The following is a 14,359-nucleotide window of genomic DNA, read 5'->3' as shown; positions in this document are numbered from 1 at the left end:
ATCAACTAGTGCTACTTATAAATGCCAGAAGTGTCTCAGGATGTGGTAAGTCAGTACAAACACTACCTACTTTTGCCTCAATCATTATTATTCAATTTAAAACTAATACATAAGAAGCTGTAAGCAGCTGGAGCTAAAAAGAATGAAGAAAACCAAATGAAGAAAGCCTGTTTGTATGAGTTACATCCAAACAACGCAGCTACCACAACCAACCACCACCATTACCAATCAAGGGTTTTTTTTAACTGCACTCTAGACAAAGCCATCATTTTCCTTTATGTAAACTGCCGTGAGCTTCTGGGCGATTTTTGGCTACCAATAAGCTTAACCCACTTCAATAGGTACCTTAATTCCAGAGAGCAGTGAAAGTGCAAAAGATAAGTGAAATGACAAATTGTATTATCCTAGTACATCAAGTTTCACGACTTAGACAATTTTAAAGGAGAGGGGCCACCACTGTCGACCTTTTCTTCCACGAGAGTTACTGTAATTTCTTACCATTCATTTTGACAAACAACTGATTAAAACTGATAAATGAAAAACTCTTCAGGCACCGAACATAAAAGAGTTCATAAAATTCCCTCTCTCACATTTATATTTAAACAGTGTATTCATCACATATAGTTATACTGTTCTGCTGTGACACTTACTCTCATTGGGCACTCATGTCATTACGAAAACCACAGTCCCCGTAAAAGTCAAGAAAGGCCGAAGATGGAGGGAAGGGGGGGGGGGTAATTTCAAATGTGCCACGTATTGTCTCTTACGGGCATAAGAAATAAAAAATATGAATTCAGTGGATGAGGTAAAAAAAAAATCATGGAGGGAGGAGTAAAAAGCTTCAGGAAAAATCCCAAGAGTGATTAAGGTCCACCACCATCATCATCATCATCATCATCATAGTCTTCATAAAAGGCAAACAGGCAACCGAGTATGAGAAAACAGGTTAATCTTTTCCTTCTTTTATTTATCATTTTTATTTTGGAATGCGTGAGTGCTTGCGTGAGCGTGCGTACGTATAAATTAAAAAGGGATTACAGCGCACTGATTATATATCTAAAGAACATAACCGTATGCTTTTATACGTGCGCACGCGCAGGCAAAACACACACACAGACAACGACACGTGGTTGTGGTTGGAGCGAAGTGGCACACGCACACGGACAGGTGGTTGGTTTGTTTACCTTCCTACGAAGCGCGAGTGGTCGTCGAGGAAGAGATCGCTGCCGAAGGAGGCTCAAGTTAGTACAAAGGGCAAAGCTTCATGTCCAAAGTGGGACACTGTGCAGAGAATTTATTCTTTCTCTCTCTCTCTCTCTCTCTTTTTCTCTCTCTCTCTCTCTCTCTCTTTTACACTTTCCTCCCAAGTCAATGTTTTATAAACTACAGGCCCAGTTAATGTTTTGTAAAAACTATAGGCCTAGTCAATGTTTTATAAACTATAGGCCTACGTCAACGTTCTATAAATTATAGGCCTACGTCAATGCTTTACAACACTATAGGCCTAGTCAATGTTTTATAAACTATAGGCCTACGTCAATGTTTTATAACACTATAGGCCTCACTGGAAAACAATAGATCTTGCAGCGCTTCAAACCAAACCGAGGTGGTTTTAAAGTATCGTAGATTGCTCTTATTATTCTGTGTGTATGCTGTTCGATCTATATGACCCTTCCTTAGGCCTAACACACTCGACAATTCACCTGTCTTTAAAATGTCCCTACCGAATGATATGAAACCGGAAGTTTTGCTCAAATAATACGCACTTTTTACAAACATGCATACCGCTAAATATTACACTCCTGAAACTCTTTCAAACACTAGAATAAAACTGTAGCCATCAAGTATCCACAGTTAATTTCACTATGAGATGAAATACATTTGATCTCGTTACTTTACGTGGATATCAGAACTTTAAACACCTTGACTTATCAGTAAAAATTGTCACAATCTGACTGAAATTATTACTAGGAACTAAATCCGCTATTCGGATATGCCTAATTTAAAGTACAAAACAGATCCCATAAAAGAAATATTGTGAACACTCATAAAACATCAATAAGAATCCCCTGACAGAACTACAGAGCAGTAAACAGTCACGAAGTATCACACGAGGGAAAACCCCACAAAACTGACGGAGAAATTTTCTCATTAGTGTCTGTCATTCAAAAGAAAAAAAAGAGTAAATTACTAAACACATGACAAAACAAAGGCTTGGATGGGGGAAAACAGCTAATTTACATTTATTTACATTCACATTTATAAAAGCAACAAATGTACATTCATTATATAATAATAAGAGAGAATACTTTCAGTTTCCACACGAACTCAGGTGCTTGACAGGGGAATCTCTTACAGCCCTGTTTTTCTTCTTGCCACTAAGCACGCCTAATGCAAGCAAAATTTGGCACCTCAAAGCACCGCTTTGACTTCAAAAACAGCTCATCAAGTTACCACAAGGAATCAACTCATCAAGCTACCACAAGGAATCAACTCATCAAGCTACCACAAGGAGTGAGTCAAAATGAATAAAATAGAATATAGTATAGAATTTAGGTCAAAGGCCAAGCGCTAGGACCTATGAGGCCATTCAGCGCTGAAACGGAAATTGACAGTAAGGAGGTTTGAAAGGTTTAACAGGACGAAAACCTCGCAGTTGCACTATGAAAATTGTTAGAAAGCTTGGAAAGTCAGATGGAAGAAAGAGAGAATATGAACGGAGGTACAGTAATAAGAATGAAAGAGGTTGCAGCTAGGGACGAAAGGGACGCTCCAAAGACCCTTAAGTAATGCCTACAGGGCACCACATAAGGTGCACTGCAGTCACACACTGCTGAGGTCATTTTCCCCTGAAACTTTTGCGTATAAAGGACGGGCGATACATTGTAAAAGGCTCTAGCCAATGTAGATTCAATTTCATCCCGAACCGAGGCACTCCCCAAGAGAAGCACGTATATCACTCTCTCACTCATGCGATGACCGACCACCCACCACCAGGTCACGTCTTTCCCGAATATGCATAATGAGAGAGGTTCTTATCGAGACCAGAATCTCGCCGCCCTTCCTCGATTCGACAACTCCCCTTTCCTTAAATGTGGTGTAGGCTGGCTCTTTATTGGAAAAAAATTCAAGGTGGGAATCTCTTGCTTGACGCATTATCATTCCCTTATCAGATGCAACAGACAAAACAGAAGGTGTAAGTACCAAGATATACAGCAGGTTCTAACAAGAGTACCATGAATGTGATACCAATGATATTTACAATGACTTTCGTTTTGGTCTACGTCAAGGAACAAGGAGAGAGAGAGAGAGAGAGAGAGAGAGAGAATAGTGGCACTCAGGGCCCAAGAATAAACTGAAATATGCTGGGCTTAAAGTTGCCCTGTAGTCCCAATTTACTGGCAAATCAGATGAATCTTACACGTTCCACAATGCTCTAAATCCTAAAAACCTAATCATGATAATTTTTCTTGAATATAATGAAATTGAAAATTCTATTCAAGGCAAACAAGACGCATTTCATCAAAAGATTGTAATAAAAATAATTGCATCAGCCATAAATACTTCTAGGCTACTTCCAGCAAAATGGAATCAAAATTATAATTCTAAGTACAAACATTTAAAAATATTGCTTCCAAAACCAACATCATAAAATTTCATTCATTTAAATCGTCGTCTACAACTCAACTCGTAAATGCGAGCCCACATTCCAAGCAGGCATCGAAGGTCAGTGACTAAACGATTCTTGGAATTTGTAGGTTATCCAGGCCTGAACGCATAATCGATACGGCTCTCTACAAAGTGCATTAACTCAGCCTGGGTTCATTCATCAACACTCAACCATTCTTGGTCTGAAGCTTGACTGAAAATACAGAATGCTACTTTGAAACGATCCTCGAAGTGGAGGTTCGACTTACTTCCATCTGGAAACTTTGGAAGTCAAAGTATGCAATTCAAAATCCTGAGCAAAATGAAATGAGAGAGAGAGAGAGAGAGAGAGAGAGAGAGAGAGAGAGAGAGAGAGAGAGAGAGAGAGAGAGAAATGTCAAAGAGAGATCAAACTTTAATGTCAAACACAAAGATCAAACTTAATGTCAAACAGAGAGAGAGAGAGAGAGAGAGAGAGAGAGAGAGAGAGAGAGAGAGAGAGAGAGAGAGAGAGAGAGAGAACTCAAATGTCAAACACACTACAACCAATCACCATATGTCTGAATATATCTCACGAACACCTAAATATTATTATGATATTGTACCTTAAACGTAGCCCCCTAAGAAAATTATTCCGTGAGTTCCAAACCGGAGCAGAATTTAATAACGACCTAAACTATTTCGCGGCGAACTTTCTCTTCCATGCAAACTAATGACATGCAGCGTTTCGTGATTGCATGCGACAACTACTGTACCAGTGCACTGCAAAAAAACTGCTCCTATCACAAACTAAATAGCAACATCTCAAACGTCCCAGAAAACTATTAAATATAATGGCAAGTTTACGGGTACATCTTTGCAATGATGCTTTCACCTGCTTTATATAGATTTTGGGATGAGAAGCTCAACAGAAAGAAAGCAGCGTGTATTTAAAAGTACTAAACATGTTTCTGTTGTCAACTTGATTCTACGAGACAAATGGAACGGCAACGGTGCAAGGCATCATCAATACCTTTGCAACAATCCATCACTCATTTTTTTTAACTCGTTCACTGCTGGCACTGACACCTCGGGGCAGACATGAAATCCCTCAGGCGGAATCCTTTCACTCTCTCAGCCTCCCCTATCTCTCTCTCTCTCGCAACAAAAACCTACCAACAATAACGTCTGCATTACTGCCTGCCTGCCTCTCTCTCTCTCTCTCTCTCTCTCTCTCTCTCTCTCTCTCTCTCTCTCTCTCTCTCACACACACTTCGTTACTCTCTCTCCTTTTTTACAAGGTTAAAAAATTACCAGTTTCTCTCTCTCAACAAGAAACTACCAACAATAACGTCTGCATTACTGGCTGCCTCTCTCTCTCTCTCTCTCTCTCTCTCTCTCTCTCTCTCTCTCTCTCTCTCTCTCTCTCTCGATTTTGCTCCGTTCCTCTCTCTCCTTTTTACAACGTTAAAAAGTTGCCAGCTTCTCTCTCTCCATTTCTACCCTTCGCCACATTCCATAGCATAACGACTCGAATCCTGAAAGTCGCTAGAGAATTTCTGCTATTCTACTCACTGCAACCGACAGAGAGAGAGAGAGAGAGAGAGAGAGAGAGAGAGAGAGAGAGAGAGAGAGAGAGAGAGAGAGAGAGAGAGAGAGATTTCAGTCAAATGAAGAGTAATACAGCTCGTATAGCAAACAAAACTTCTCCGGTTGTCTTCGGAAACTGCAAAGCTACTTTAAAATCAGCTCTTAAAACGCTTCCGTAGAAGTTTAATGACCACTCCCACATCGAATGGAAGTTTAAGCGACCTACGAGCAAGACTCTGAGGGCTGTTAACTTCAGTACTTCGAAATTCAGCCGAGAATTACCTGGAGATAAAAGTTTGTTCCTTACAATGGCAGCAATAGTAACTCAACAACTCAGAAACCCCACTAAGCACATTAAAGATGCGAAATATATCAAGTATACCAGATTATTCACGTATACAAAAATATACTACTTACAACTGCCATTCAGTCACGAAAACGTTACATTCATAGTGTTTCTGCACGACAATCTGATAACAATATGGAAAATACAACACGGAACAACAGTGATGGTGTAACAATTCAGCTAGCTGAACACACAATGGTCAAATTTAAACTGACGCGTGCACATAGACAGAAAAAAAAGATCAAGAGAACAAATAAAACAATTTGGAAACGGTGGATGCTTCCGTATACTGTGTTGAATATAAATGAGTAGGCCATACTGGATAACGTAACCATAGATGTAGAAACTGTTTCCTGTAATGGCAAAGTGGTCATCTTGGACTTACGAGAAAATAAAACAGAACTTTAATCATACTTACACTTGCTCTGTCAACGTCATCCTCTCCTTTTCCTGTAAAAAAAGAGAAATATTTATTAGAAAATGGGAGAAATATATGGAAACTCGTGACATAATAATACATTTTCGATAATCTTGACATACTTTGGAAAAACAGTTCTCTTTGACGAACAAAACATTAATTTAGGATTAAAAAGAGAAGTATTTATTAGAAAATGGGAGAAATATATGGAAACTCGTGACATAATAATACATTTTCGATAATCTTGACATACTTTGGAAAAACAGTTCTCTTTGATGAACAAAACATTAATTTTGGGTTGAAAAGAGATGTATTTATTATTAATTGGGAGGAATATATGGAAACTCGTAATACCCTAATATAAATTCCACCGAATTTCGCACCCGCAAACCGGTGTGGTGCAATCATTTCCCACCCTATACTAGAAAACACACCTAGAGAAGGTGGGCTACTGGACTACAGCAAAACTACAAATAAATAGCCAGATATGACGAAGTATAAAATACAAAAGGTACGACTTCTCTTGGACATAAAAATCAACTTACCAACGCGTTATGTACTTGTATGTCAACATTAATAGAAAGATACCAACCAACCACAACACATCAAAATACAATACGAATATTCTGCAGCAAATATCAAAATTATCAATCAATACCAACCAACCACAACACATCAAAATACAATACGAATATTCTGCAGCATATATCAAAAGTATCAATCAGTCTCGTGAATTCAAATACAACAACTACATCAAGGTACCAAACTGCCTAAATATCTGAACCAAAGGTGTTTTTTATTAAAGTGAATGAAGAAGTGTTCAGATAGGCCCAAGCCAGCCAGCTATCAGGTCCTATCACTTGAGGTATGTGCTTCATAGCTGCAAAAAAAGGGGGAGGGAGAGAGAGAGAGAGAGAGAGAGAGAGAGAGAGAGAGAGAGAGAGAGAGAGAGAGAGAGAGAGACCAGTTTTGGATAAGGACCAGGTGTTGTTCTTCGGTACGCATTCAAATGACCTCATGTGGAAGGTTCAGGCTTCAAGGTCCATTAATTGTACAGCCATTTCTTTTTTCTTTCAGTGATGAGAATACGCGAGTAACGCTTTGCATATAACGGATCGAAACGTCACAAAAATACAGTAAGATCCCCTGAATCTAAATAACAAAGAAAGAAATAAGTATGCTGTATAAACCTAAATCAAATAAAAAAAAAAAAAACATATACACAAACAAAAGCATCGCACATACAAAAATATACGGCTGACTTCTCCAGCATATTAATGTCGTTAACAACAGACGAGCGAAGGGGATAATAATCATTCTGGTCATGCAGGAGAAAAGTTCCGCGTTTCCAGTCGACGGTATCCAAGGCCCAGATATACATACAGTGTGTGTATATATATATATGTATATGTATGTATGTATGTATGTATGTATATGTGTGTATGTATATATATATATATATATATATATATATATATATATATATATATATATATACATATCTCGACGGTATCCAACCCACACTGAGTTTCGTCTGCCTCAGCATCCATGCATTTCCTCTACGTTTCCCTCTACAGTCGAATCCCCACCCCCGGCCCCCATCTCGTTACGTGGTTCTGCGGGCAAACGCCACTTCTACATGCAACACTTTTGCGTAACACTTGCACCTACGTCACTCCCATAACTTCTGCCTACAGGCCAAGAACAGGGCGAAAGATGTAAACGAATGACGCCCAATATTAGTGACGCTTAATCTAAACGGACTGTGGGTGATGAGTCCTCATTTTAAAATATTTTATGTTTAAACAAAAACAACAACATATATCGTATATATATTCCAGGATCCAACGCCGATTTTACGAGGTTATCTTGGCAATGACATCAACAAAAACTTTCGGCATATTTCGTCAACAACTAGGTAATTCTAATACCATTTAGTTTAAGATTTATATATTAAGCGTCAGATCAGGATACTCTCCTATAGGAATCGTCGGTCTAAACTCCCCTTCATTTGTGTAATGGAACCAGTTATTCATAACAATTAATATTTTGGGGCATATAATATAAAAAACCGTGCTCATCTTTCACATTTATCATCATTTTTTGAGAGTACAGGTTCAGTCATATCATGTAGAATACACCCATACATACACACGTACCGTATATATAATTTTTGTATGTGCGTGTGTATATATATGTATATATGTATATGTATGTATATATATATATATATATATATATATATATATATATATATAGATAGATAGATAGATAGATAGATAGATAGATAGATAGATAGATACAACAAAAGATCAATTCCGCATTCTCACCCATGTTCTCCACGAGAACCACTGCTTAATTCAATGACTAACACCTTATCAAGTATGGTACCTGTAACACTACCTCCCCCAGGGCCAACAACACCCGTACTCCCCCTAAAATCCCCCATGGCGTCACACTTTAATTTTAACCTCTCGAGAGCATTCCATTCAGCAGTGCTCATTCCAGGAAGAGGTTCGCTATGCAACGAGGCTATGGGTATCCTGTTTTCTGAACGTTTCAGCTTAACGTTGTATGTATATATAATTAAAGTACTTATAAATATATACAAAATAAATATCTACAAGTGTATGCTATACACATACCCTGGCAGAGCACTCAACGTGTTTCAAAGAGCCTACAGTATATCTTTAATTTCTTCAATATTTATTTTCATCGCCTCCAACACCGTGGAACGCAAAGGAGTTCTTCTGAAATTCCGCCATTCATATCTTTCCTGTGCTTTCACTTCCACAAATCTTCTCTCATTTACAAGCTCCCGTCTGTCGTGTTTCTCATTAACACGGATTTAAGTATCCCAAAGTCTTCTGGTGCCCAGGTGACACGATCATTTACCATCCTCTCTACGTAAAATACAATGACGCTTTTTACCACAGAGTCAGGTCAGATTCCTTTGGTACCTTTGCTAAGACTTCCAAGTCCAAATTATCAGCCATTGTTTCCTTATTCCATATTCTATAAAACCGTATAGTTAGCGTAGGATTTGTCATTCCATTTTCTACTCAAATCATCTCTGCAGTGAATTTATCATAGCGCCGTGGTCTTCATCTCCAAAGTTTACTTATTATTGATTCTAATGACAAAACTTGCAAGCAGTACATTCAGGCTTTCTTTAACTTCTAGTATATCAATAATTATTCTAATCACATCTTGCCATCCAAGAAATGTTCCACTCAGTGTTGTCCTTCTTCTTTTAATGATGACAATAATTAACCCATCATTCTTCTCGACAGATATTTTCCTCTCGCTCTTTTCATCCTTGGATATATCACAGATAAACACATTTGTGCTACCCTAACGCCAAAGCCACTCCCTAAATACATGACTCTGTCAGCATCATCAGCTTCTTTTTTTTTCTGATATTCTCTTATCTCTTCTTGCGCTTCAGTAAACTCTGCTATCTAAACTTTAGTACCTAAGCACGTTGTATTTTGTGTTCTTCATCTCCTCCCTGAAGTTCTTCTACAGGTACATTTTGCTTTTGTTTATTCTTCATTGTGCCCTGAGTCTCATTCCATATCCAAGGTTTCAGTCCTGTTAGTTGTTACCCCATATCCCAGTATTTCTTTTCTTGGAGACTGATGTACATTCTATATATTAATCCAATCCACGTTGATTTCCGGCACCTTGATTTAATTTTTAAAACTGCAATTCTGTTCTGACATTCAATTGCAAACCCATTTCGATGTTAACTCCCAAGAGGTTTTATAAAGCCTAAATAATTCGCAAGTTTTTTTTTTGTTGTGGTGATAAACTGGCGATCACTGCCGACATCCGCTCCTCTGTACTTTGCTACAAAGCTGTATAATAAATTATTCCATTAAAATGAAAGAAACACTAGACGAACATATCAATTCCTAAATTCATTTTAAATTCATATACAAATGCAGTACTACAAATGTCCCAACTTCGATAAGTGTAAGTAGAATGAGTTGGTCAGTCTCTCTCTCTCTCTCTCTCTCTCTCTCTGCAAAACCTAACAAAGGTATGAGTAATCTATGACCACTATAAAGCTGATTCAAGAGATGACATCATACACTCCGGAGAAGATGTTCGACGCGCTGTACGGCAGCCACGACTTCCAAACATTCTTTTTCGAAGGAAGGTACTTATCGTCTTTAAAATAAGGAAAAATGATATACATCCTTCTGAATAACGAAAAACTATCAATATCATAAGTAAGATCTTTTGCAATTTGCAACTCAAATCACTGCCACTAATATGGAGGAAATGCTGTCCAATGTTTCACCCATGAGAAAATACAACGCCTACACATTTTTCGTGTTAGTCGCAATTCTAAATATTGATGTTGTGAACATTTTGTATTTACGAATGTGTATTCACATTTGAAGACAAGTATGGGCAATGCTGACCACTTATCCTTAAATACACATTTTTATATTTCTTAATTTATTAATTTATTATTTTTCTTTTTTTATTAAGTAAGCTCTCCTCTTTTTGTATTTCCCTTTACCTCCTCTTACTTTTTCCTAATGAACATCATATTCTTTAGATGCTTGAATTTCAAGTCAATGTCCCCTGTGGGCTTCTTCCATACGAATAAGTTCCATATTCTGAATAATAATAATAATAATAATAATAATAATAATAATAATAATAATAATAATAATAATAATAATAATAATCACTATCAGGAGAATCCGCCCTACCTCTCAAAAACAGACAAACTTCAGGAAATTTGACAAAAGACAAGAACGAATCAGTTAATGTGACATTCCACACCGCACAACTAATCTCTTCTTGGAAAATTATCAAGAAAACGAACACAACTCTCACTTCCTCTCTGCAAGAGTCTCATTTGATAATTTGAGATCCCCCTTACTTCAGCAATGTCATTATCTTTACTGCTTTCAAAACTTCAACTGACTTCATATGTAATCCTCATCATAAAACATATTTTGAACAATTAATATACATAACAATACCGTCATGAAATCATCCCAGTCTTCTGCATAAATTTCAGAGATGGGAAGAACCACGAGAGAGAGAGAGAGAGAGAGAGGTAGGTCCGGGTGCAGCATCAAATATATCTTCAATATATCTTCGAAATAGCAGAATGAACAAAACCAATCACATTAAGTACATCTTATGCGCGCAAGTGTATCTGGAATTATTCAGGGACGTCATAAGAATGAAAGATTAGGCCTAGTACACACTCCCTGGCGTAATAACCAGGCCTAACAATTCCGGTCTCCTAGATTCTTAAATTCTTCCACGATTCGACTTGTCAGGTGGACATCGTAAACTTCTACTGGTAATATTTCAAAACTGTAACACTCAGATCGCAGCTGATGTTTTCACAGTTGCTATTTTATGTTTATCAATTATAACGCAAACACAAGAAATTATTATTAATATTATTATTATTAAGATCATGTGCCTTTTCTATATGGAACAAGCCCACAGGGGCGACTGATTTAAATTTCAAGCTTCATTTGAAAGAAATATCATTTAGTATTTCTTCTTCTTTATTATTATTATTATTATTATTATTATTATTATTATTATTAAGAAGATGAACCCTATTCAAATGGAATGAACAAGCCCACCACAGGGGCCATTAACTCGAAATTCAAGCTTCTAAAGAATATGTTCATTTGAAAGAATAACAGCAGGTAACAGAAAGAAGAGAACAGCTATTAGAAAAGAAAAAATAAATGAACAAAGTATACCAACTAACAGAATGACAATCACGTGACATACAAACACCCAACACCTTCGTGTAAGGGTACCGGCGAAAGACTGAAGGCCTAGAGTAATGAAAGCAATTACTACCCACACCTTTGGGTCAAACCACCCACTGGGGAGAAAATGCCCAAAATTGAATTCTAACGCGCTTATTAAATATTCATGAAAAACATATAAATAACGGAACGGAACCGAACACTAGAAACAGAAAGCATAGGAGGGACAACTCATTAATATTTAACAATGGCTGCGGGCTCTACTGCGGTAACCATATGTTAAATCTACTACTACTACTACTACTACTACTACTACTACTACTACTACTACTACTACTGGGAATTTCTCTCGAGCGACTGAAAAAGAAACGGGGGAGGGGAGGGGGCCACTGTCCCTTTTGGTATCTGACGCGATACAATCCTGGAAATGAAAAGTTAAAGCAATAGAAAAATACGAGACAATGAGTGAGCCAAAACAAAAGTTACGGTCACAAACCATACACAAATGTCACTTGTTCCCTGATAACTGATATTAACAACTTTATGAAAAACCTATGAATCAAAAGACGATATAGAAAATGACTTTTCTTCAAACAAAAATTTTAGAATCGTCTATCACTGAACTGAAATAATAAAAATGAAATGGTTCCATAATTTTCAAGGTTGACCTTGCTGTGTATAACTCAGACCACAGATAAGGATGACATCACAAAGACACTGCAAGGCGATAAATAAATAGAAAAAAATTAAGTAAGGAAGCTCAGCTGCATACTGACCAGGTTTTGAGATAAAACCTTAATACCACAAAATATAAAAAAAAAGGGGGATTTGCCTGAGAAAATCTTTGGAGCACACTGCCTTGAAGTTTCTATACCAAAAAAAAAAAATTATTTCCGATAAATTTTTATCTTAATGAACTCTTCAATAAAAATCCTTTAATATTCTGATGAAGGCAAGAGGCTATCAAAATCCAAATTCATCTTTTTATAAACACGATTTACATGGGTGGTACCTGTGGATTAAAAAGTAAACCCTACGAATTCGCTCAGAACCTCGCGGCACGTTTTCTCGAGACAAATACTAACGTGCGTAAAATAACAATCCAACGCCGCACTCTTGCGCGCTAAGACATTCACAGCGTTGCTTTCACCTCCCAAAAAAAGACAGATAATAAAGGATGCGAATACCTTGGATGATAACGTACCTTTCTCAGTAAGAAAAAAATAGTTCATGTGTATAAAAAAATCAAAGTATTTAAGCAGTTGCGCACCAGCTTAAAAGGCTCCCGAATACACAGCCTTTGCAAAATTCTTGGAAGTTCAAAGCAAAATCCAAAACTGTTTATCTTTCCTAGCGTGAAAAAATAAACTTTCACTATGATGCTTGGCATTTTATCACTGCAAGTATACATATAATCTTCATTATTTTTAGAAAAGGAAAATATACACGCAAGGAAATGGTTACATGCTGACGTGGCTATTTGATGTATAGTCAGTCCTGCCTCTTTCTCTCACTATCAAAAAGGAGACTAAAATCCAACATGACATAAGAACACTTGAAAAGAATGATTGCACTTCCCGGATCCTTTTGCTTTTATTCGTTCAAAAACAATCATCCCCATTCCTTTCGCTTAACACGACACGTACTTCCATTTAAATGTGGTTTAAAACTTCCGATCAAAGATCACTTCATCATTTAAAAATTAATTTAACTGAATATAGAATTTAGGTCAAAGGCCAAGCACTGGGATCTATGAAGTCATTCATCGCTGAAACGGAAATTGACAGTAAAAGGTTTGAAAGGTGGAACAGGAGGAAAACCTCGCAGTTGCGCTATGAATCAATTGTTAGGAGAGGCTGGAAAGTAAGATGGAAGAAAGAAAATATGATAGAGGTACAGTAAAAGGAACGAAAGGGGTTGCAGTTAGGGGCCGAAGGCAAGCCACAAAGAACCTTAAGTAATGCCTACAGTGCACCGCATGAAGCGCACTTACGGCACTACCCCACTACGGGGCATTTAAAAATGGATGAAACGTATGGAAACTAAACACCATCTACAGTTCAGAGAGTTCACATAAGCAACAGCACACTAACTTTGGGAACTAAAAACATCTTCGAATTGGAATCAACATAAATATGCGCCTTAGCACTCATCAAATTTTAGCAGGATATAGTACGCCAAAGCTAAATATGGCAAGGGAAAAACGTGATTTGTTTAAATTGTTTTCACACATGAACCACCCTTCCCAAATATATTCAACCGATGATAAAAAAGAAATGACTGTAGCCGAAGAACGTAACGATAGTTTAAGATGCCCTTCACACCTTTAAATCTATCACTGTAAGCAATTAACATCTCTGTGTATAAATTCCACTTCATTAAAGGAGTTGAGTCTCCGGACAAGGTTATTTTCATAAGCTAAACAAGATACCCCACAAGCTTTCAATGTATTAAATAACAATAAACGACAACCAAACATCCGTTAATGAATGAGAGAGAGAGAGAGAGAGAGAGAGAGAGAGAGAGAGAGAGAGAGAGAGAGAGAGAAGTATGCGGGGAGCAGTTAAGCTACTAAATGGTAAATACATTCGTAAAGTACAAATCTGGAATAAA

At 37.4% G+C, this 14,359-nt stretch overlaps 1 protein-coding gene across 50 annotated transcripts in view; it reads right to left on the bottom strand.

Moving 5' to 3' along the window:
• Positions 1-14,359, bottom strand: part of chb (chromosome bows) — a 406,696-nt gene that overhangs the window by 69,963 nt on the left and 322,374 nt on the right. For 47 of the 50 annotated variants that reach the window (XM_067101444.1, XM_067101403.1, XM_067101197.1 and 44 more), the window contains one exon: positions 5,982-6,013. In XM_067101444.1, the coding sequence (XP_066957545.1) occupies positions 5,982-6,013 (32 nt within the window). Of the gene's footprint in view, positions 1-1,184; positions 1,224-5,981; positions 6,014-14,359 lie in introns of all 50 variants that reach the window. The other 3 variants (XM_067101172.1, XM_067101181.1, XM_067101188.1) reach the window with 1 other exon arrangement.

The sequence above is a fragment of the Macrobrachium rosenbergii genome, chromosome 4, assembly GCF_040412425.1.
Source record: "Macrobrachium rosenbergii isolate ZJJX-2024 chromosome 4, ASM4041242v1, whole genome shotgun sequence".
NCBI classification, from domain to species: domain Eukaryota; kingdom Metazoa; phylum Arthropoda; class Malacostraca; order Decapoda; family Palaemonidae; genus Macrobrachium; species Macrobrachium rosenbergii.
The sequence above is the reverse complement of the archived record's forward strand: the minus strand, read 5'-3'. Positions and strand labels throughout refer to the sequence as shown.